At 42.0% G+C, this 24,497-nt stretch overlaps 1 protein-coding gene across 1 annotated transcript in view; it reads right to left on the bottom strand.

The window, feature by feature from the left end:
* Positions 1-2,274: 2,274 nt before the first annotated feature.
* The window catches only part of LOC137383525 (BAR/IMD domain-containing adapter protein 2-like 1), a 148,306-nt gene continuing 126,083 nt past the window's right edge, over positions 2,275-24,497 (bottom strand). Inside the window, exons 13-14 of the mRNA XM_068056570.1 lie at positions 12,242-12,282; positions 2,275-8,879 (exon numbers count right to left, since the gene is read on the bottom strand). Coding sequence (XP_067912671.1) covers positions 8,807-8,879; positions 12,242-12,282 — 114 coding nt within the window. The 3' untranslated portion in view covers positions 2,275-8,806. The remainder of the gene's footprint in view (positions 8,880-12,241; positions 12,283-24,497) is intronic.

Here is a 24,497-nt window from a genome sequence, read left to right as displayed (position 1 = left end):
TCCATAGGCACACTTTCCATTGGTTTCCAATTGGCAGAGCTGGTGGGCTAGACTGTATACTCTGGGAAATCAGTGCTAAAATCTACATGTTCACTTTCCCAGGACTGGTTGCAATGACTTTTCTCAATGTTCCAGCTGTTTCAATATGAATTTCCTTCTGTAGAAATGTATCAAAACAGAAGGTTGAGTTCTGCTTCCATCCCTCGAGCATGACCAGATCCTGGAGTCTGATTTTGCTAGTGTTGAGGAATCAAATTTAATGCAAATTGATTTCTTTAATTTGGGCTGTATTAAGGAGGCCCAAATAAGTTTGAGATTAGAAGCATGTATACCCCAAGGAGTTCAGAATAGACTCCCAACTAAATCATTTAATACTGGCTCAATGTTTAAAATAGAACTGGATGATTATCCTATAAAGAATGGATTGAGGATGATGAATACTCGAAGTAATCAAATGCTGTGTGGAACATGGATGGTTTCTAAGCTGTACAAATCAGGGAAATGTCAGACCAGCAGCAAGTGATGGCTAATCTTGCACTCTGCCTTGTAAATCACATGGGTGTACTTAGTTTGACGTGCCTTTGGGGACAGCAAGAAACTATGCAGAGGTTTTCTAAACTTGGAGTTCTATGGGGTATGAAAGGAGTGTGTTTGGGTCTTGTTCTGTGATTTTATTTCAGTAAGACCACCTCCAAAATTTGTTTGGCAATGAAATTTGTGTGTCTGGGCAGTTTGCTGTAAAATTTCTCCTTTGGAAAGGATTAATGGAATAGTCAGATCTTCAACAATTTGCATTGCAAAGGATCACAAAGGCACCTCATTAGGCTGCAGTTCAGCCTATTTATGAACGGGATTTCAATGTGAGGTACCAGTGGTGGGGGTCCAATCTTCTAACCTGTTATTTCCAGTAATGAGGTAACATTAGGTAATCCTAATCCTCCCACGGTGATGTTGAGCAGGACCAACTCATTACAAATCCCAAAACTTGTATTCATAAAGTGCCTTTTATGTTATAAAACATTCCAAGGCACATCACAGGAGTATTACAAAGCAAACTTGACACTCCCATAAGGCAATATTAGGGCAGCTGAGCAAATGTTTGGTCAAAGTTAGGTTTTAAGGAGGAATGAGAGGAAATTAAGAGTTTAGGACTCTGGCAACTTGAGGCAAGGCTGCCAGTGTGGAGCAAATGAAATCAGGTATACTTGAGGCCTGAGGTCGATGAGTGCAGATATCTTGGAGGATTGAGGCTGGAGGAGATTGAGTGGGAGGGCCAAGGCCATGAAGGGAATTGAGGTGTTGCTTAACCAGGGGACATTGTAAGTCAGTGAGCCCAGGGTTGGTGGGTGAACAAGACTTGGTGTGACTGAAGACATGACAGCTGCGTTTGGGATGACCTCCAGTTTAGAGGGTAGAATGTGGTAGGCTGGCCTGGAGTGTTGAAAGAGTCAAGTCTAGAGGTAACAGGCACAGATGAGCTGAGGCAGGTAATAGAGGTGGTTTTAGTGATTAAGTAGGTGGAAACTCATCGCTGAATCAAAAATTACACCAAGGTTGCAAACCATCTGGTTCAACCTCAGGTGCCAGGGAGTGGGATCGAGTGGACAATACCGAAGACTAAACAGATATTCCAGGTCTGTGGTTCATATGCATTCCTCCAATTCTGTCCTCTTATGCATCCCCAAATTCCATTGCTTCCTCCACCAGTGGCAGCTGTGCTTTGTTACCTAGGTCTGGAATTCTCCCGAAAGCTTACGTGGCTTGATGACTTTTAACACTCCTATGAAGTGCCTTGGACCATTCTAACTGTTAAAGACAATATGCAAGTACAAGTTTTTAAACTTACTGGGCCATCACACAAGCCTCAGAGCGTGTGTTTTTGATGGAGAAAGCAGAGCTCGATTCATACAATTTAGGAATAAGTACAAGGGGCTGTCGAGTAATGTCTACTGCTGTACAGCAATCCCAGTAATGCCTTAGATACTGTAAATTGGGGAATATTTATTACTCAATTCTATAGGGTGCTAACCTTATCTTAAGACAGACGTTTGTAATTAAATGCTTTAAATATAATTGACTCCCACTTTACACTTTGGCTAAAACATAAACTTCACAATTTATAACACTGGGAGCAAGAATTTGGAATGGAACTTGCATGCTACAAAAAGCCAATTACCCCCACACTGATGTGAATTATGTCTAACCTGAACATGTTGGAGTTCAGTCACTTCATTCATTGAGTTGCCTCTCTAAGAAACAAGGACAGTTAGTGGACCAAAAATGAGTTCCCTTTGAGAGTACTGCAGCAGGTTGGGTTGAGGCACAATGGTGGGCCTGTATGAAGCCAGCTTCATTTTTTTGTGCTGGGCTCAGAGCAGCCACTACCAACCAAAGAAGAATTAATTTCTTCAGATTAATATCAGCACACAGAACAAAAACCCCTTAAGTAAAAGTTGGACTTTATGGTTATTAAAAACATTTAGCCACTTTTTTTTGTTATCAGCTTAAGTTTTAAAAGTGTACACCAGAATAGGGTTAAATTATAAACATCACTTCTCTAAATGGAAGCTTGGGGAGAAAGTTTTAAACCAGTAATAGGAACAATTGACTTTTCCTGAAAGCACTTTAATACAGAAATATACATTTAAAATGATAGTTCCATAAAATAAGTTTTGATTATTGCACTTTAAGACCTTGGCCACATTTACAGTACATTCTTGGGCCACTTCAGCCTATACAAATTAGGCAATAACCTTATATTTATAACCACCATTGATGAGTGCTTCACAATGAGAAAATATAAGATTTCAGATCAAATCAATAGAGCTTGAGATTTTCTTTTCCTGACCATGATGGAAGTCAAGTTGGGTAGGTGGAAATGTCTTCAGGCTTTCATGCATAAATACAGTCTCCTAAAAGCAAGATTGATCGATGGATCACCACCTGGAATGGACAATGCCATCATCGGAGGAAGGGAGAAAAATGTGCATCTTCAAGCTTTACTCGAGATGCTAATCAGCTAACCACAGAGCTTCGTCAATGGCAGTCATGGAGATATGTCCGACAGTGAAAGCAGCTTGCACTTTGTCACAATTTTCTTTTGGTTTTACATCAGTATATCACCAAACATCAAAAATACAATTTAAAAAAAATCCAATTTCTGTATGAGATTGCAATGGCTTTCTATAATGGGGTCAATTTTAATCTAATATTGGGCAGGGTGTTAAACCATCACTCCACCCTAGCCCCTATGTTTCCTGTCTGGCGAGTTACTTAAAATGTCCCCCGCCATCATTTCTTTTTACCTGCTTTTTGTCAAAAAACATCATTCTAAGCTTCTGTTTTATCCCTATTGCCTCAGAGGTAGCAGTCAGTTCAGAAAATTAGATATATATTTGGAAAATGCAAACATCAAGTGGCAGTAAGCAACTAACAGTATTGAGAAATTACTTCCTTTAATACTTCAGACCCTGGATTTCTCTGGTATCCTTCAAGTAGTCTGGCTGGTGGTGTTACAAAAGACTTCTGGCCATAAATACACCTATATTGTACACTTTCCTTCAAGACTTCAGATCAGATTTAATATGTATTGACAACAATGCAAAAATACACAAATATTCATAAATGTATAAAACAGGTGCAATTTAAGGTTGCTCCAACATTTTAAAAATAGTTTGTGAGCTCACTGAACATCTGTGCAACTAATTAAGCAGTTATCAAAGAAAATTCATTTTGCAGGTTTAGGTGCAAGAATATTTATACAGCATTATATATTCAGCAGTTAGTTTTAAGCATGGAGCTTGCAGGCAATGAAAAAAAAAAATTGGGTCTGAAATGAGAGGTCACTTTTCCTAGATTTACCCTTGACCCATATAATCTATCCAAATAAACATTTTTTTGCATAATTAGAGCTAGAATTAGTTTTCATGCCACCTCAAAACCTAGAAGAATTTAAGAAGTAGCCCACATGAGCTCCCCTCCCCTATTACTGACATTCATCATGAACTTGTAAAACTTCAACTATTAAACCTATTGAGTATGCATGTGTAATCTGCATGTCGCCTGTCTAGTTTTAAGGCAGCTTTCTGCAAGTGAAAATCTACCACGACATCGAGTTTGTAAAACAGAAGTAGATGCTTTTCACGGAGATTACCAGCGTTTTCACTGAACTACCATGAACAGTTGTACCTGGAGCCATTCAAAGCAAGACTAGGAGAGTTTATAATGGTCTACTAAAAATCTGTTACAGTAGTCCTCGTAAATTGCTTTAGCTTCCAACACCGGTTTGTCCTGACTGTTACTGCAGTAGTTACATACATTACAAAACAAGTGGACTCCCAGGTAGCAGGCCAGAATTTGCATTCTAGCCTCAATTGTCTTCAATAAACACAAAGTCAAGGTCCATGTTGGACCAGTGCATCTCATCTGTTCCCCCAGTCCTAAATAGCCGTTAGGAACAAAGGGATAATTCAATTGCAGACTTTACACTGACCCCTGCTTAATATTTGGTGACCAGGCAAGAGGAAATATACATGTGAATGGCTGAATCAGTTTTCTTTCTCTTTCTTGTGATGGTTGGATTGCTATATCTCAACCACTCTATTGCTTACCCTGCTGAAAATGAGAAAGAACTTGCATTCATTTAGTATCTTTGATGTGCTTAGGATGTCCAAAAGTGTTTTACAGCCAATTAATTACTTCTGAAGTGAATTTTGTAGGCAGACTAAGCAGCTAATTTGTACCCTGTAAAGTCCTGCAAACAGCAATGAGATGAATGACCTGTTAATCCATTTTAGATGGTGTTGGTAAATCCCAAACCCTAGTGAAAATACCACTCTGGGATTCCTGTGAAGTATAGAAAACTCAGGAGCTTTACATGTCATGTTAAAAGTATATGTATATTATATAAATTAACCCCAGATTGACACTGGGTACACAGCTGCTTTTCAGTGCCACACACCAAGAAACTCAGTAATTCTGCTGATAGCTTCACAAATACCAGGCTCCGAGGGACCCAAAAAATAAAACCCTTCAACACACAGCTACCAGAAACATTTTAGAGGCCTGACTGAATATCACTCGAAAAATTGAGGAATATATGCATCAGCTAAATGTTGTGCTTGGAATTGTAAATACTTGCATAAATTTTAATAGTAGCAATCACACCATTTGTATTTTGCAAAGCCCAGAGCTCAATTTTGATGTTAAAAAAAAACTTTAGTCGCAGAACTTGGAAGTTTTCTTCAGCTCCACGTCCAACCAGAATTAGCTCTAACTGCCTAAACAGCTTCAATAAATTCCTGCTGAGTATTTAAAATATTTCTAGGTTTCTAATGCCATTTCACTAACACTACAATGTTGTCACTAGGATGTAAAGAAAATATATCAGATGAGTAAGGTTTTGATAACTGTGTCCACTTGAACTGTGAAACATCCAGCAGTACAATTATAATGTTTGGGAAGACAACATTTATAAAGAGTACTTTTAGCTGTGTAATACCAGGTCAAGTACTGGTATTTACAGCCCTGTCAAGGGTGTTGGTAGTTGATTAAGAGGCAACACCCAAGATTATTGTTCAACATTAAACCATATTGCTTAATTGAGATCCTTGCTATGTAATAGTAGTAGCATGACAACTCTGCATTATATACATATTTTGCTGGAAAAAGAGGTGGGTAACTATTATTGCTGTTCCTGTTATGGAGAGATTATTTACTTCCCCCTCATAAGCTCCTCACTGAAGGGATAAACCTGAATTCCAGCATCGTCTCTTTAGTATATACAGCAAAGGATTTAGAAAATAAGCTTCATTCTGATCACATTTTGAGTATTAAGCAAAAACTTTGGTTATTGACCTGCATCATTCTAGCTCACTGGGTGTTGTGCTACATTTCACTTTATTCTACAAAGGCAGAAGAGAGACATGAAACAGGAATGATACTCTATGGCTTTTTGAGACAAGTTCACAGATGGATATGGCAGGTTCATTCTGCTCCTGTTGGCAGTCAAAGAATAATACCTGGGTTTGTCATGGAAACAGAAAGTAAAGACAGCAGTGGTGTGGCCTGCCACAAATCTAGGGGAAAAGGAATGCAAAGTGGTGACAGTAAACTTGCTGAAAGCATCAACTGCAATCTGCCCATCCAAATGTCAACTCAAAATGCAGTTAAATCTCATTCCTGGATCTGAGTTTAACCTTTGGGTCAGATACTTCAAGTAGAATTAGGTACATGTAAAGGTGACAGGGACCGTTGCACTTGACATTCAGTCACAGTGGAGCAACAATCTATGAAACAAACAAAATACTGATTTGGTTAATAGGTCAGCTGAGTATAAGTCAGAGGAGGCTGGACTGGAACTGACTGTGCTTTAATCAGAGCTCATTTCGAGTATGGTCCTAAAGGCCCAAAGGATGCATTCAAACTCCAGGTGGCTGGAGAGTGCAGAGAGTAGCTATATAAGGCTCATTTCCAACATCAATGCAATGAGCTACGAGGGAAGACTAGAACAACTGGGATGCCAGACCTACAAGAATCTAACGGAGAGGAAGTATTACAGAATTATGAACCATATTAAAAAGAGTACAACGGTGGTAAATCTGAAAAAGTACTGCAAGGTAATGTTTAACATGAAGAGAAAAAGGCATAGGTTCAAACTGATGAAAGACAAATTTAAGACTGATTTGCCACACAATAATCACCACTTGGAATAGATGCCTAGGTAGGGAAAAGGAGGTGAAAATTTCAAAAGTCCTTTAAGAACCAGATGGATGCAGTTTTTCTTTCTTTACTGATTAACTAAAATGGGGAAAATAGCATTCCCTATTTTATTTACCTTGCAAAGTTCATTGTGCATCTTAAGACTTTGAACTTACAGATACACATCTCACCTTTCCACTTGTGCATTTCCCATCCATTGCAAGCCATTTGCTGAAGTCACACTTTGAGATCAATAGAAAATACATTCTAGTTCAATTGCTCCATATTTGACAGTAGTTGCATTTTGGCTGTAAAACATAGTTTTGATGGTGATTTTCTTGGCCCTATTTTCTGTGCACCTCGAAGGATGATGGATGTATTGGCACCAGTAGCAAACTGTTACATTTTAGGTAACATATCTACTGTAACCTAAGGCAAAACACGCCAATGAGTAACAGAAATAGAACTGGCAAATACCTTCAAAATTCTGACGGTAGAACAAACATCGACTACCAATATTTCTGTTCCATGCAGAGGTCCATATAACCTCCATACTTGCAAACTGAATGTATAGACTGCAGCAAAGGTACAAGGAATGTAATTTAATACACTAATTCACAGTAATTGCTTAATCTCTGAAGTGCTGCAATGGGTTGGGGTGCTGTTTCTTCACTTTTGGTTACAAGCAATGGTCAGACTTCCTTATAGGAATCTTGTAGTTTGTTACATAAATTTTATCTGACTACCATTGGGAAATGCTGCAGGTGTGTGAATTAAAAACACAAAACACACATGCAGGCACAAACATTACTTTAAAAGATCATCTCAATGGCACTTATAAATAAAAAATGTACAGTACTAACCCTTTAAGTATGCTGATTTTTCTTCAGATCAATAAAGCTTTGACTGATACATTTAAAATGCACCAAGTGTGGATCTGATCAAGCATTTAGATTTTAGGGAAAACTCAACCTGGTTGGGCTATTGCTGCAGGGTGTGCATGTACTTACAGCAGAGATAGAAAAGGTTACAAATCAGAAATAGAACAGAAAATGTTGGAAATACACAGTTGACCCATCAGCATCTGTAAAAGAAAAAAAGATGGGTTAATGTTTCGGCTGTGATGGGGACCATTGTCAGTTTTGACTGGGGTTCTATATTCCACCTATTAATCTCAGTCAAAACAATGATCCACACTCAAAAGATTAACACCCTTCTTCGTCTCTTTACAGATGCTGATGGACCTGCCAACATTTTCTGTTTTTATTTTGTTTCTGTATATTCATAATTGCTTAAATTTAAATGAGAGGGGCAAAATTTTAGATTTTGAGAATGAAAATGAGTTGTTGAAGCCCACATCAACTTTAAAATGGCTCCAGTTAGGTTTATGGAGGAAGCACAAAATAGGAAAGAAAGTTTTTTTCAAAAATTAAACACATCCATCCCTGAGAGAAGAACTGAATGGCTACAGCTGGTTGACATCCATGTCTATGGCTTCCATTGCTGATGTCAAAACAAAATAAATCCTAGCCTATCACTAATTTCAAAAGCACATACCAACGAGCTTGAGGCTTGTTGCTGCAAGATCACCATCAGTCATAGCCGGCATCCTTATAACAAGCAACCTCTGGAGTCCTCCACATCCAATGAAACAACAAGCAATGCATTTTAGTGTTTTTCCCCCCAAAATCTTTTTTTGGCTAAATATTAAACATAAAACTGAATACATTTCTGCTTAAACTACAGTGCACAAGCTGGTACATAATGTCTGATGCATCAGGATTTTGGAAGGCAACAGCATTTTCAAACAGTGAACTCGTTTAGACAGAAGTTTTCCCCTATCCCTTAAACATTAGCAACAAGATACGATGGCAACGCTGGACCCTTTCACCAGTAGGATCTTCTGTCCCACCATCATCTATATAAGAGCGTTTCTGCAGTGATTAATTTGGACAATAGCATAAATAACTGATATTAATTGGATAATAAACTGTAGAGACAGCAGTTTGTGCAGAAGGCATGATTGCTTATATAACGTTAATTTAGAATGGCATCTGTTGGTTTCCATTTCACGACTGATACAAGGGTCACATTTATAACTTGTGCACTAAATAACTGGTGCCGATCTGTCATTTGTTACTGTTGGTCGGAGCTTTACTGTAGTAAAAGGATTTCCACCGCTGAAACAGGAGAACAAAGTATTAAAACACTGACATATTATTGATATAACTAAGACAATATTTCTTTACAATCACCAAGGAAGCCTTCCTGCAAACATATTTGTAGTTTTTCCCACATAGAACATATATTGTGTATTTGGGGTCCAATATAGAATGGTGCACAGTATATGCAAAAATCACAAGTATTTCTGTAAATATTTCCGCATGCAAATTGCACCTGGATTTTAGAATCATTTTGATATATGAGATCTTTGGCAGTTATCTTTGTGCAGACTAAGGGAATTGTAGCCTTGAAACAGGATTTCAAAGGAAAGCTTAGTTTAAAGATATGTATCTCATGTCATGACTGCAACCTTGCTTTGTAGATTTATTCGTATTTATGTAACTTAAAAACTTTTCTCATGGGATGTGGGTGTCACTGGCAAGGTCGTCATTTATTGCTCAGCCCGAATTGCCTTTGAGAAGGTGGTGTTGAGATGCCTTCTTAAAATGCTGCAGTCCGTGTGGTGTAGGTACACCCATACTGCTGTTAGGTAGGGAGTTCCAGAATTTTGACCCAGTGACAATGAAGGAATGGTGATATAGTTCCAAGTCAGGATGGCGTGCCACTTGGAGGAGAACTTCCAGATAGTGATGTTCTCATGTGCCTGCTGCCTTTGTTCTTCTAGGCAGTAGGAGTCACAGGTTAAAGGGAAGGAATGTTTGGGGGAGTGGGGGGGGGGGGCGGGGGGGAAGAGTTTCAATTGTACACTGAAAAAATATAAAACAATTAAGATGGAAATCACACCTGCCAAATGGAAACATATTAATTTCGTCATACAGGACACGACTGAAATTTTTTTTTTTTTTAAACTGGACATTGCAGAGAACTTGTTTTTTTTAAAAAAAACTTCTTTCTTTGGCCTCCTTGTCTCGCGGGACAATGGATAAGCGCCTGGAGGTGGTCAGTGGTTTGTGAAGCAGCGCCAGGAGTGGCTATAAAGGCCAATTCTCGAGTGACAGACTTTTCCACAGGTGCTGCAGATAAAATTGGCTGTCAGGGCTGTTACACAGTTGGCTCTCCCCTTGCGCTTCTGTCTTTTTTCCTCTGCCAACTGCTAAGTCTCTTCAACTTGCCACACTTTGACCCTGCCTTTATGGCTGCCCGCCAGCTCTGGCGATCACTGGCAACTGACTCCCACGACTTGTGATCAATGTCACAGGACTTCATGTCATATTTGCAGACGTCTTTAAAGCGGAGACAAGGACAGCCGGTGGGTCTGATACCAGTGACGAGCTCGCTGTACAACGTGTCCTTGGGGATCCTGCCATCTTCCATGTGGCTCACATGGCCAAGCCATTCTCAAGTGCCGCTGGCTCAGTAGGGTGTATTTGCTGGGGATGTTGGCTGCCTCGAGGACTTCTGTGTTGGAGATACGGTCCTGCCACCTGATGCCAAGGATTCTCCGGAGGCAGCGAAGATGGAATGAATTGAGACGTCACTCTTGGCTGACATACGTTGTCCAGGCCTCGCTGCCCTAGAGCAAGGTACTGAGGACACAGGCCTGATACACTCGGACTTTTGTGTTCCGTGTCAGTGTGCCATTTTCCCACACTCTCTTGGCCTGTTTGGACATAGCAGTGGAAGCCTTTCCCATGTGCCTGTTGATTTTTGCATCGAGAGACAGGTTACTGGTGATAGTTGAGCCTAGGTAGGTGAACTCTTGAACCACTTCCAGAGCGTGGTCGCCGATATTGATGGATGGAGCATTTCTGACGTCCTGTCCCATGATGTTCGTTTTCTTGAGGCTGATGCTTAGGCCAAATTCGTTGCAGGAAGCCGCAATCCTGTCGATGAGTCTCTGCAGACACTCTTCAGTGTGAGGTGTTAATGCAGCATCGTCAGCAAAGAGGAGTTCCCTGATGAGGACTTTCCGTACTTTGGTCTTCGCTCTCAGATGGGCAAGGTTGAACAACCTGCCACCTGATCTTGTGTGGAGGAAAATTCCTTCTTCTGAAGTCTTGAACGCATGTGAGAGCAGCAGGGAGAAGATGATCCCAAACAGCGTAGGTGCGAGAACACAGCCCTGTTTCACGCCACTCAGGATAGGAAAGGGGTCTGATGAGGCGCCGCTATGCTGAATTGTGCCTTTCATATTGTCATGGAATGAGGTGATGATACTTAGTAGCTTTGGTGGAAAAACAGAACTGAGCGGCTGAAAACATGGTTGTACATTTGCATCTGAGAGACAGTTGAATAGAGAGACAATGAAAGTGCTCACTGATTCAATTAACAAAATTGGTCTGGGCAACAGTGATGATCCACAAGAAGAGCTAGCACTCCATCACCACCACTGCTCCCCCCCACCCATCCCACCGAGTGTCTGGACTTCAGAGTCTCCCAAAGACCCTCTAACAAGTTGCTATTTCAAACAAAGAGATGGTCACATGACTTACCTGCTGGACAAACTGGGGACTATTTGAATTGTGCCACACAGAACGGTAACAAACTGCAATTTGAAGACAAAAGATAAGGAAGCTCTCTCTCCAGCAAAGTCCCAGGGACTGATTGCAGCAGCTTCAGCCTTCTGGTACCAGAGAAGCAAGTTGGAAATTGTGCACTGGGCCCCAGCAAGATCTCCAAGACTTCAACTTTTATCAAGGTCATTTCCACCCAGTAACTGAATTCCCTTTATTATGAATTCTACTTCAACTTCACCACCCCCCCCCACCCACCAATGCTTTCCTCCCCTCTGCATCTATTTGTGTGTGTGTTTCTCTTGTATGCATGCTAGCAAGCATGCAGCGAGCAAAGGGCTCACTGAGGGGATAAGCTAAAATTTCTGTTTCAAAAGAAAACCCTATTACGGCCAAACCAGGAAAGGGGAAATAGGGGAGTCTGAGACCCCTTTCTCACCCGGTCGTAATACAATGCTCCTTAAGAAAAATTCCATCAAGTTTTGTCTTGCCAGTGACACCCACATCCCATGAAAGAATGAAATAAAGTTTTGAAGTTTTTAGTTCACATAAATATGAACAAATCTACAATGCAAGACTGCAATAATGATGTGATAAAAAAACTTTAAACTAAGCTTTTCATTGAAATCCTATTTCAAAGCGATAATTCCCTTAGTTTGCACAAAGGCAACTGCCAAAGATTGCACACATATATACCTCCATAGAGATCGGCCACACAGGCTTTCTTTCTGCTCTATGATATCATGGATAGGGAGTTATCCAAGTTTCTTGAGAGCAGTTTCATTGCAAACAATGTGAGCACTGGTTTCAGACCAGGAGGAGAGCTGATCTGGAGCAAGGCGACATGCGCTATCATTGAGCGCACTGATGAGAAAATTTTAAAGTTGTGGCAACATATTCCTTACCTGAGGAAAGGTGGTTTCATGACGCCATTTGCCTCCGAACTCTGTAAAAGAAGGAAACCAAAGTTTGATGCTACACAGTGAATAAAGGGAAGATAGTTTAAAAAAAGATCACTGCATGCACCAAGTTTACAATCTATGACAACTAGCACCAGTGTTGCTGCTATGGCTATAAAGAAGTAAAGAACTTGCAATCACAACCTCACGATGTCCTAAAGTGCTTTACAGACAAGTTGTAAAGTAGGGAACATTATTGTTAAAATATTGACAACACATGAACCATATCCAGGATCTACAGGCGGCGGCACAGTGGCGCAGTGGTTAGCACTGCAGCCTCACAGCTCCAGCGACCCGGGTTCAATTCTGGGTACTGCCTGTGTGGAGTTTGCAAGTTCTCCCTGTGTCTGCGTGGGTTTCCTCCGGGTGCTCTGGTTTCCTCCCACATGCCAAAGACTTGCAGGTTGATAGGTTAATTGGCCATTATAAATTGCCCCTAGTATAGGTAGGTGGTAGGGAAATATAGGGACAGGTGGGGATGTGGTAGGAATATGGAATGAGTGTAGGATTAGTATAAATGGGTGGTTGATGGTCGGCACAGACTCGGTGGGCCGAAGGGCCTGTTTCAGTGCTGTATCTCTAAACTAAACTACAGCTGTAACTACTCTCCAACTGACAACAACCACCACTGGCTGTGAAATTTAAATAGAAAACTTAGCTTGCCCACTAGCCATGTGAGTAAATGAACTGTTTGACATGGTACAGAGAAGGACCCTGGTTTGTGCTGATCTCAGTCAGGGAAGAAGGGTACTATAATTTGTTATTTTGAGTTAGCCAGGAGTGTACAGAAGGATGATAGAATTCCCACTCATCACATTCAGCAACCCCTGCTGGAAAGTCTGCAATCTGGACAGTGAGACTGTACCCCACAGTCCAAAAGTCTGTCAATATTCTGTCTAGACACACATGAAGAATAACCACCTGGATGATGTTGCCAATCCCTTTTGGATCTTCAGTATGTTTCAGAAGAGATAATATCATGGGTTGGGGAGAAGGCACAAATTTGTGCACTGGGGCTCTATCATGTAGCCTCTGCAGATGAATTTTTCCTGAATTGCATTCAAACAGATGGTAATTATTAGAGATCATTCCATAAATCAATGTTCCAATAAAACCCAACAAAACCCGATTTACATAAGTTATAACATAGCACCATCATCTAAATCACTGGCAGGGAGCTCCTACCTAACGGGGCCTAACCTGCTGGCAGCTCCTATGTAACTAAGGTTAACCTTGAAGATATAAACAAACTGGAAGAGAACTGGTGAAATATGTGAATTTCACTAATCAACCAAGTTGTTCATCTGTATCTCTTTTTTAAAAAATTCAAATAGTTACAGAAGAATGATCAACATATTTCTGATCTTTATGTTGCTAAAATATTATTGTGGTGTAAATGTAGATGTAAATTACTGAAAAAGCCCCTGGGAAGGACAGCATTACCCCTGAAATAATCAAAAGTGCCAAGCCTGCTATACTCTCAGCACTACATGAACTGCTATTCCTGTGCTGGGACGAGCGAGCAGTACCTCAGGACAAGCGCGATGCCAATATCATCACCCTCTATAAAAACAAAGGTGACCGCGGTGACTGCAACAACTACCGTGGAATCTCCCTGCTCAGCATAGTGGGGAAAGTCTTTGCTCGAGTCGCTCTAAACAGGCTCCAGAAGCTGGCCGAGCGAGTCTACCCTGAGGCACAGTGTGGCTTTCGTGCAGAGAGATCGACCGTTGACATGCTGTTCTCCCTTCGTCAGATACAGGGGAAATGCCACGAACAACAGATGCCCCTCTACATTGCTTTCATTGATCTCACCAAAGCCTTTGACCTCGTCAGCAGACGTGGTCTCTTCAGACTACTAGAAAAGATTGGATGTCCACCAAAGCTACTAAGTATCATCACCTCATTCCATGACAATATGAAAGGCACCATTCAACATGGCGGCACCTCATCAGACCCCTTTCCTATTCTGAGTGGTGTGAAACAGGGCTGTGTTCTCGCACCCACACTCTTTGGGATTTTCTTCTCCCTGCTGCTTTCACATGCGTTCAAGTCTTCTGAAGAAGGAATTTTCCTCCACACAAGATCAGGGGGCAGGTTGTTCAACCTTGCCCGTCTAAGAGCGAAGTCCAAAGTACGGAAAGTCCTCATCAGGGAACTCCTCTTTGCTGACGATGCTGCTTTAACATCTCACACTGAAGAGTGCCTGCAGAGTCTCATCGATAGGTTTGCGGCTGCCTGCAATGATTTGGCGTAACCATCAGCCTCAAGAAAACGAACATCATGAGGCAGGACGTCAGAAATGCTCCATCCATCAATATTGGTGACCACGCTCTGGAAGTGGTTCAAGAGTTCACCTACCTAGGGTCAACTATCACCAGTAACCTGTCTCTAGATGCAGAAAATCAACAAGCGCACGGGAAAGGCTTCCACTGCTATGTCCAAACTGGCCAAGAGAGTGTGGGAAAATGGCGCACTGACACGGAACACAAATGTCCAAGTGCATCAAGCCTGTGTCCTCAGTACCTTGCTCTATAGCAGCGAGGCCTGGACAACGTATGTCAGTCAAGAGCGACGTCTCAATTCATTCCATCTTCACTGCCTCCGAAGAATACTTGGCATCAGGTGGCAGGACCGTATCTCCAACACAGAAGTCCTCGAGGCGGCCAACATCCCCAGCTTATACACACTACTGAGTCAGCGGCGCTTGAGATGGCTTGGCCATGTGAGCCGCATGGAAGATAGCAGGATCCCCAAAGACACATTGTACAGCGAGCTCGCCACTGGTATCAGACCCACCAGCCGTCCATGTCTCCGCTTTAAAGACGTCTGCAAACGCGACATGAAGTCCTGTGACATTGATCACAAGTCGTGGGAGTCAGTTGCCAGCGTTCGCCAGAGCTGGCAGGCAGTCATAAAGGCGGGGCTAAAGTGTGTTGAGTCGAAGAGACTTAGCAGTTGGCAGCAAAAAAGACAAAAGCGCAAGGGGAGAGCCAACTGTGTAACAGCCCCGACAAACAAATTTTTCTGCAGCACCTGTGGAAGAGCCTGTCACTCTAGAATTGGCCTTTATAGCCACTCCAGTCACTGCTCCACACACCACTGACCACCTCCAGGCACTTACCCATTGTCTCTCGAGATAAGGAGGCCAAAGAAGAAATTACTGAAGCTGACTGGGGATTACTGGAGAAAACCTTCAGAAACCTAGAAAAAAATAATGGTAATTCAGTTCCCTTGGCCCAAGTCAGCATCCCCACTGATGCCACTGGTTATTTGCTGTTTAAACACAAAATACAGTTTTTTAAAAACGAAAAAAGTAACCAAAATTAAAAAGGATGCCAAATTATAAGATCTGATTGTTAAAACATTTTTATTTTATTTGGATGATAGGAAAAAAATTGCAGCTCTGGTAGAGGGTACTTGTTTTGGTGAAAGTAGGTCAAATTCATTCCTATGCTGCACGTTCCAGTTAGGAAATATAGAGACAGACAACTTGTTTCAGGACAGTTCCTTGCCTCTTGCAGTACAGCTTCGAATCACACGAGGGCAGCATTTAGTAGGAAAAGCACCACATAAATCACAACACCAAGCAACAAACCAACTCCACAGATATCAAAACCTGCCTTTCTCCAGCAGCATTCAATAAGCTTCAACAATTTCCAATTTCCTAACTGTCTCCGCTTCACCATGGATGCTCAATCTCTCTACGCCGCCATCCCCCACCACGACAGTCTGAGGGTTCTCCACTTCTTCTTTGAACAGAGGCCCAACCAGTCTCCATCCACCACCACCCTCCTCCACCTGGCTGAACTTGTTCTCGCATTGAGCAACTACTTTAACTCCACTCACTTCTCCAAATAAAAAGTGTTGCTATGGATACCCGCATGGGTCCTAGTTGTGCCTGCCATTTTGTGGGATATGTGGAACATTCCTTGTTCCAGTCCTACTCAGGCCCTCCCTCCCCACCCCCACCGCTTTCTTCGATGCATTGATGACTGATGCAAGCCATTTCCTGCTCTCACCCTGAACTGGAAAATTTCATCAACTTTGCTTCCAATTTCCACCCTACTTACATCTTCAGATAGTTCATCTCCAACTCTTCCCTTCCCGGACTTCTCGTCTTCATTTCCAGGAATAGACTATCAACAAATATTCACCATAAGCTGAGTGACTCCCACAGATACTGCGACTACACTTCCTCACACACTGCTTCCTGTAAGGACGCCATTCTTTTCTCCCAGTTTCTCAGTCTCCATCCCATCTATTCTGATGATGCAACCTTCCCTACCAGCACTTCTGATATGTCTTCCTTTTAACCTCAACTGAGGATTCCCCCTCTACCCACCACCCCCACACCTTCCCCCCCCCTGCCCCCACCTCCAACCACCGTCGTTGACTAGGCATTCGACTTTGTCTGCCCCTTTTCCCGTACTTCTACTTTCACCCTTTCTCATCCCTTCCAGAAACATGTTAGAGTTCCCTTTTCCTCACCTTCCACCCCACCTGCATCCATAATCAAAGGATCATCCTCCGCCATTTCCAGCATGATGCCACCACCAAACACATCTTCCCCTCCCCTCCCCTTTCAGCATTCCGAAGGGACTGTTCCCTCCACAACACCTTGATCCACTCCTCAATCACCCCCAACATCCCTCCTTTCCCACAGCACTTTTCCATACTAGGACAGGAGTTGCAACACATGTCCTTTTACCTTCTCCCTCCTTGCCATCCAAGGCCCCAAACACTCCTTCCAGGTGAAACAGTGATTTACGTACTTCTTTAGTATACTGTATTCGCTGCCCACAATACGGTCTGTTCTGCACTGGTGAGACCAAATGCAGATTAGGTGACCTCTTTGTGGAACACCTCTGTTCAACATGATCCCCAGCTTCCGGTCGCCTGTCATTTTAATTCTCCATCTTGCTTTCATGCTGACCTCTCTGTCCTTTCCTCCTGCAGTGTTCCAATGCAGTTCAACATAAGCTCCAGAAATAGCACTTCATCTTTTGATTAGGCACTTTACAGCCTTTTGGATTTAATATTGAGTTCAATTTCAGATTGCAATCACTGCCCCCAATTTATTATTTTTCTTTGTAGGTTTCAGTTTTACTCTTGTTTTTGCTTTCAGCCAACAGCTGTTCATTGTTCTGCCAATCACATCTCCTCTAGTCACATCTTGTTTCTTTACTTGTCCCATTACCACTCCGTTTGGCCCTGCACTACCAACTCTTGTCATTTAATCTCTCCTGTCTTTCATCCTATCACAGACCTTCTCTTTTGTTCTTATCCCATCCTCCCCCTTTCACTTGCTTAAAACTCATTACATTTCTAACTTTTCCCAGTTCTGATGAAAGGTCATTGTTGACATATTAACTCTTCACTGCTGCCTCACCTGCTGAGTATTTCAAGCATTTTCTGTTTTAATTCTATAAGCTTATTTTGTCCATCCTTTAACATAATAAAGTACACAAGTGTGGAAACATTTGGCAAAAGAGCAAAGTCAATTCAGTATAGAAAGATGGATGGGCCAGTGTGCAAGATTGCCAAAGATGCTCTTATAGACAAACAGACACTTAACTAAAAGAATCCAAAATACTCATTCCACACATTGCTAAGGAAAGAACTTCTATACTCATGAAGTTCTTTCAAATGTACAGTTGTATACCTCCCAAACCTGCGACCTCTACCACCTAGAAGGGCAGCAGGTACATGGGAACACCACCACCTACAAGTTCCCCTCCAAATCACACACCATCCAAATTTGGACATACATCACCATTCTTTTGTTGTTGCTGGGTCAAAATCCTGGAACTTCCTAACAGCAGTGTGGGAGCACCTTCACCACACGGACTGCAGTGGTTCAAGGTGAAGATCCACTACCACCTTCTCAATTAGGGATGAGCGCCGGCCTTGCTAGCGATGCCCATGTTCCCAAGAATGATTTAAAACAAATCCTGTAGGTTTGCAGCATCATGACCTATGCCACATTTACTGATTTTATATGGGTTTAATAAATATTCCACACAAATGGTTTAAAAAGATAGTAATACCTCATACTATTTAGTAAATGCATAAAATTAAGGTCAAACTGACACTTGTATTAAAACATAAGCACAAAGTGAAATCACAATGGTTCAAGTCAATGTTGAGAAATGATCAGGTAGGCTGTGGAAATCTTTAGCTCGAAAGTGCTTCTTGTCTTTCAAGACAATTGCGTCGACACCTAATTTCAAGACATGACTCTAAAAAGTGGTTTCAGATTTGGGAAACTTCTAGAGGTGTGCAAGATTACATATCTTGTAGGACTGACATCATTCCTCAAAGAAAAAACAAACATTCTCCAAACAACACTGCAGTGAACCTGATGTTCAATTGACTTGTTGAAACCACACAGCGGATGGCACCTTTATGGATGTTATACGGGTTGAGACCATGTCCATGGAGTTTGTGGCAAGAGGTTCTCCAGCCAACTCTAATCAGCTACAAGGTAAGTGATCCAGAATAAAGGCCTGCTAGCCGACCCAAACCCGACGGGACCCAACAACGTGCCAGGTTCGGGTCAGGTCGGGCTGCGCACACACGGTAATTGCTCTGCCAGTAAGTATTAAAATTAAAAAACTTACCTGAGCTGGGAGTCCAGGATGAAACAGAGTCTGTGCAGTGAACAAGTGACGTCACTATGATGTCATCACACATGCGCTGCACCTTCGTGAAGCTTTTCAGTCGGAAGGTAAGTAAAGGGATGGTTGGGTCGGGCTCGGGTCAGGTCGAGTGGGGTTGGGCTCGGGTTGGGCCAGGCCAGGCTCGGGGCAAAATTGGAGGGACTCGGGCCGGGTCGGGCTCGGGTCCGCTGCGGATCAGTCGGGTTCTTTTTCCCGACCCAAGCAGGCCTTCAGTCCAGAATCTCAAAAGAATGTTATTGTTGGTGGTCCCACTGGGTTGGCTCCTGTCTGAGTGCCATTCCCATCTGTAATAAATGCTGTTGCAGCATCAAATGGGAGCACAAAGACACAGCCAAGTCAGGCAGTGTAACAAAATCCTCTGAGTCATGGACCATATCCTCATGTCTGTGGCATTCACTGCAGTTACCTGTCCTTGCCATAATCTGAAGCCAAGAGTCCCAATGTTTGGACTTGATAAAGGAATCCAGGATTAGGTTCCCACTGTTCTTTTCCATACCTAAACTGCAGCTGGAATATGACCATTGAATCAACAACGGAGTGATGTGTAACAGGTCAGTGAAATGGATAATAGATTGGACGGCCGTTGTTCAATTTGTCAGGTACCCAAGCTCAAATACTCTTGATGGTGGTCCACAGAAAAGTGGTATGTCTCCCCCGCCACCCCACTAAAACGTCAAAGGCCAGAACAAAGGGCCCACTCGAGGCAAAACTAAAGGCTCGCTCCAGGTACTGATATGTCAAGTGACAATTCCAAGACTCTTTCACCCCACTGTTGAATTGTTTTGGCTCTTTGGTCCAAGAAAGTACCATTCTACAGATCAATATTATCCTTTAAAGTTTTCTTGGGAAAGACTCTGTCCCAGGTAATTGCCAGAGTCTAAGTCAATTTCAGGATATTGTTGCATGATAAAGCAAAAAGGGGATGCAAAGACTGCGTTACTACATTGGGGATAATGGTGGTTTCACCAGATCCAAACTCTCAAAGCAAAGGTTAGAGTATTCCAAAATCTGGACCAAAGAACACCTACTTTGCAAGCGTGGGAACTACAGAAGAACCCATCCCAGCTCTTCCTATGGACACCCGAGGAGTTACAGGGAATGTATGGAGGACAGACTTGAGAAGATGGGTTCAATGGTAGTGGCGTGGGAAAAAGACAATGATCTATAGTAAATTAAAGGAGATCTGCACCCCTCTCCATGAAACAAGCAGTCATTAAAAAAAACCTGCAACTCCCAGACTGAAGTTGCAATGTAAAAGCCATTAAGGGGAGATATATTCCCACATTACCAAGCAAAACTTCCAGATCACAATGACCAACAACTTCAGTTCTGTATGCTGGGAGTTGGCAGTGCCAGGGGAGTGCAAGGTAGTGGTGGTGGGGGGGGGGGGGGGGGGGGCGGGAGAAAGAGTAGGAAAACTAGGGTAGGAAAGAGAGCAAACAGAGGGCTCTTGATGTTGTTTGTTACAGTATAGACCTTGGGTGAAGTCATACTGAAATGCCCCAATGTTCAAATAGCCTGTTAACACACTCACAAATGAAGTGTGTGTCATGCAGGCCCCCACCTGCCAAGAATGAGGCACATTAATTTCACCACATGGACATGAAATTTCAAATTGTTGCTGGGAAGAAGAGAAGGCCTTTTACAAGGGGTTGCCAGGCCCTTGGCTGGAAAGACATTTTTGGATATTAACAGACAGTGCTTGTAGACAAGGGAGCTGCTGCCTGCTCCAATTCAATCTACAAACAGACATGGTCAGACCAGTTAGTCACATGACTAACAGGATGTTGCAAAGTTTGAACTGAGAGTTTTCAATTGGAGACACAGTGTTTGAACTGGCAGAAAGCTCATTGCTCCTGGATGGCTCGCCACAACCTGCCTGTCTGCTCTCATCTCTTTCTCATGGAACTCCAAAAAACGACTGAAGACACATGAACCCCAAGAGAGAAAAGTCTCCTACAGTGAACAAGGAACTCCTCTTCGGATATTGCCTCAAACCTTTCTACTTTAATTTTCCTTTTGCTCGTTTCTGTCTCTATTTGCATGTGTGTATCACGTATGCATGCTAGCGTGAGCGTGTCAACCAAATTAGAGTTGAAGTTTAATAACATTTCACCTTTCTTCTTTAAACCTAAGAAAGCCTGTTTGTGCTGTTTTCTTTGCCTTATGATTCGCAAGCGGTGAACAAGGATTCACCAAGTGGGAGCTAAAAACAGTGCGTTTAAAAATAAAACCCTGTTACTGTAAGACCAGGTAAAGGCTGAAAGGGAACCCAAGACATCTTTCTGACCTGGTCGTAACAAGTGACTAACCAGATCAGGTTTGAGGAAGCAATCAGTGCTAATGGAATTATACACCAGTATGAGCGACCTTCAGGAAAAGGAAGAAAGGAATTAAAAACATCCCGAGTAATGGGACATTGAAATATGGCAGCTTATTTTTCCACAAAATAATTGTATCTTCAATACAACATTCCTTAAATTAAATCCCATGATATGTAATCAATGTATTTTTGCAAGGTACACTAGGTTAAAGTTTATCCAAACATGCCTGCTAGATTGACTGTGCACTGTTTTTACAAAATCCAGTAAAGGGGCAATAACTCTTAGGAAACATGATGATAAATGTAGCAAAGTATTTCAAACGGCAAAAACACAGAATTTAATGGCTTGGGGTCATGAGGAACTGGGTACTTTATTCCCATAATGCATGCCATTCCACATTAAACATTAACTAGTAACTTTATAATGTTGAAAAATTTGGTTTTCATTTCAGACAGAGTCACCTGTTCACGTCACATGAATCTTCTGATGAACTGCTAGCTAGTGGCTGTGCCAAGCACTTCTTTTCAGTTGCAATAAATCTCTAATGGATTGATAAAACAATTACAGGTAAAAGGACATGTTGATCCAAATATAAAGACTCCAAGTTCTCGGCCTAATTGATCACTGCCACTTAATGCACCAACTGCAGCTTTTACACATTTGTTGCCAATACCTTTTTAAATATTGAATTCTGGATTTGCACGCCCAACATTTACAAAATTATATTACACACAGTGCATCTCAAAACAATGTAGGGGTGTCTCCTCCTCCTAAGATAATTTACATGTCTAGGGTAATGCTTATAAAATCTATATTTTTTTGTGAAGATTGCATGCTCTAGACAAATAATGTCAGCACTTGGGAATACTTCTATTTTGGGCACTCAACATCAGTATAAAGCATTTCTAGGTCATACACAGCAAATGTCAACCCTACACTCACTTCTCAAATATGCCTTGACTCAAGGCTCAAAAGAGCACCTCTTGTACCAGTGAGAAATTCTATATTTCATTGCACTAATTATCCTTTTCAGTGAGATTGCCAATCTGTGTCAAATTGTACTTGGGGATAACCAATCGCTAATACTAATGTACTTATTATTCCTGACAAAGCACAGCTACAATTTTATCCCTAACACGTACATAATTTGATGTGGCTAGGCATATATGTATTGGCATAGGGGAAATTTGTGTAAGTCAAACTTACCATATCTATAATGGCAATGTTTTCACAGATTTATATATACTTGTTGAAAAAAGCCCATATTAAAATAAGTGAAAGTAACTTCCTTTCTCCATACTTCCAAAATAACAAGCTCTACACACCCTACTATAACAGGTTTATTTTTAATTTCATCTGCAAGGGGTACAAATAATTAACAAAACATGAAGACTGGTTTAAAAATAATTATTTGTTGATAAAATCCAAAACAGGATTCCAGTCATTTTCAGATTCTTTCAAATGCTATTGTTTTTAATGGCATTCAGGGATTGTATTTTCCGATAACCAGGCTCCCTAACACTAAAGTATCAGCTTCAAACAATTCCCAATCTGGCATTGTATGTATGTAAAATCTGAATACTGCTATCTGTCCCATTTCAAATTAGTATTTTTGCAGTCCACCCCTTGTTAATGTAGGAATTGTACAATCAGTCATGAATGCAAATAGGCAAAATGTTATGACAGCTTATTTTTTTTTTAAATTTAGAGATACAGCACTGAAACAGGCCCTTCGGCCCACTGAGTCTGTGCCGACCAACAACCACCCATTTATACTAATCCTACATTAACCCCATATTCCCTACCACATCCCCACCATTCTCCTACCACCTACTTACACTAGGGGCAATTTACAATGGCCAATTTACCTATCAACCTGCAAATCTTTGGCTGTGGGAGGAAACCGGAGCACCCGGCAGAAACCCACGCGGTCACAGGGAGAACTTGCAAACTCCGCACAGGCAGTACCTAGAACTGAACCCGGGTCGCTGGAGCTGTGAGGCTGCGGTGCTAACCACTGCGCCACTGTGCCACCTTATAGCAGAATTAAATAGTGGCACCTGTAAAACTCTGTATAGCAATTTACGGCTTCGTCAGAATGTTCCAAGTTACTGCACATTGGCAATAACTGAATTAAACAGCTTTTAAGTCACAGTGATTGTGAAGAAGTGGATAGTAGCAAGTAAAAGAGACTTTGTAAATGGCTGACAAGTGCAGCAAAGGAAGAGTAAGGATATAAACCAATAAGGACCTAGGTGGTTCAGTGAGTTTACCCAATGAGTAGCTAAACTATATGAACCAGCAAGGTCCCAAGTTTTGACCTGAGTTAGTTGCAGAAGGCTTCAATTGGTTTCAGCTGCCCAGGGTTATGGAGATGAAAAATGAACTGCGTGGGAGAGTTCAGGGGAGAAAAAAAAACAATAAGAGTTTGTAGTTATTACCAGACCATTCTCTCATACTATTATTGGCTATCCCTCGCAGGTTAGGATGATTGCCTTCGGTGAGTCCGAAGATGGCTGATGTGGCCGATTTGGGATCTATAGATTCAGTGGCACGTAGGCATTTGTTGTCATGTGGGATGTCTGGTCATGTATTATTAGTTTGGTCATGGCTCATTCTTTTGTTGTTGTTGGGTCTCATAATGTTGGGATCCATCCCACAGACTCCTCCTCCATCTGGTTTGGTCCAGGGCGATGATCTCCCAGGAGTTGATGCCAGTGTTACATTTCTTCATATCGGCTTTCAGCACATCCTTGACGTACTTCTTCTGTCCTCCTCTGGTGCGTCTGCCCTGACTGAGCTGGGAGAAGATGACCTGCTTTGGGAGCCTGGTATCTATCTGAACAATATAAACAACCCAATGAAGCCGATGACAGATAATCATAGCCGTGATGCTTGTGGTGCCTGCTTGAGAGGGGACACTGATGTTGGTGCACCTATCCTTCCACTTTATGTGTAGGATCTTCCCCAGGCAGTGTTGATATGACTCTAGTGCTTTGAGGTGCCTGCTATACTTTTTCCATGTTTCAGCCCCATACTGTAAGTTAGGGATCACGACCGCATGGTGAACCATGAACTTGGTTTCAGTTTTGATGTCACAATCTTCAAACACTCGCTTTCTCAGGTGGCCAAAGGCTGCACCAGATTTCAGGCGATGCTGGATTTCTTAGTCAATGTCAGCCTTCTGTGAAAGAT

This window comes from Heterodontus francisci, chromosome 24 (genome assembly GCF_036365525.1).
Source record: "Heterodontus francisci isolate sHetFra1 chromosome 24, sHetFra1.hap1, whole genome shotgun sequence".
NCBI classification, from domain to species: Eukaryota; Metazoa; Chordata; class Chondrichthyes; order Heterodontiformes; family Heterodontidae; genus Heterodontus; species Heterodontus francisci.
The sequence above is the reverse complement of the archived record's forward strand: the minus strand, read 5'-3'. Positions and strand labels throughout refer to the sequence as shown.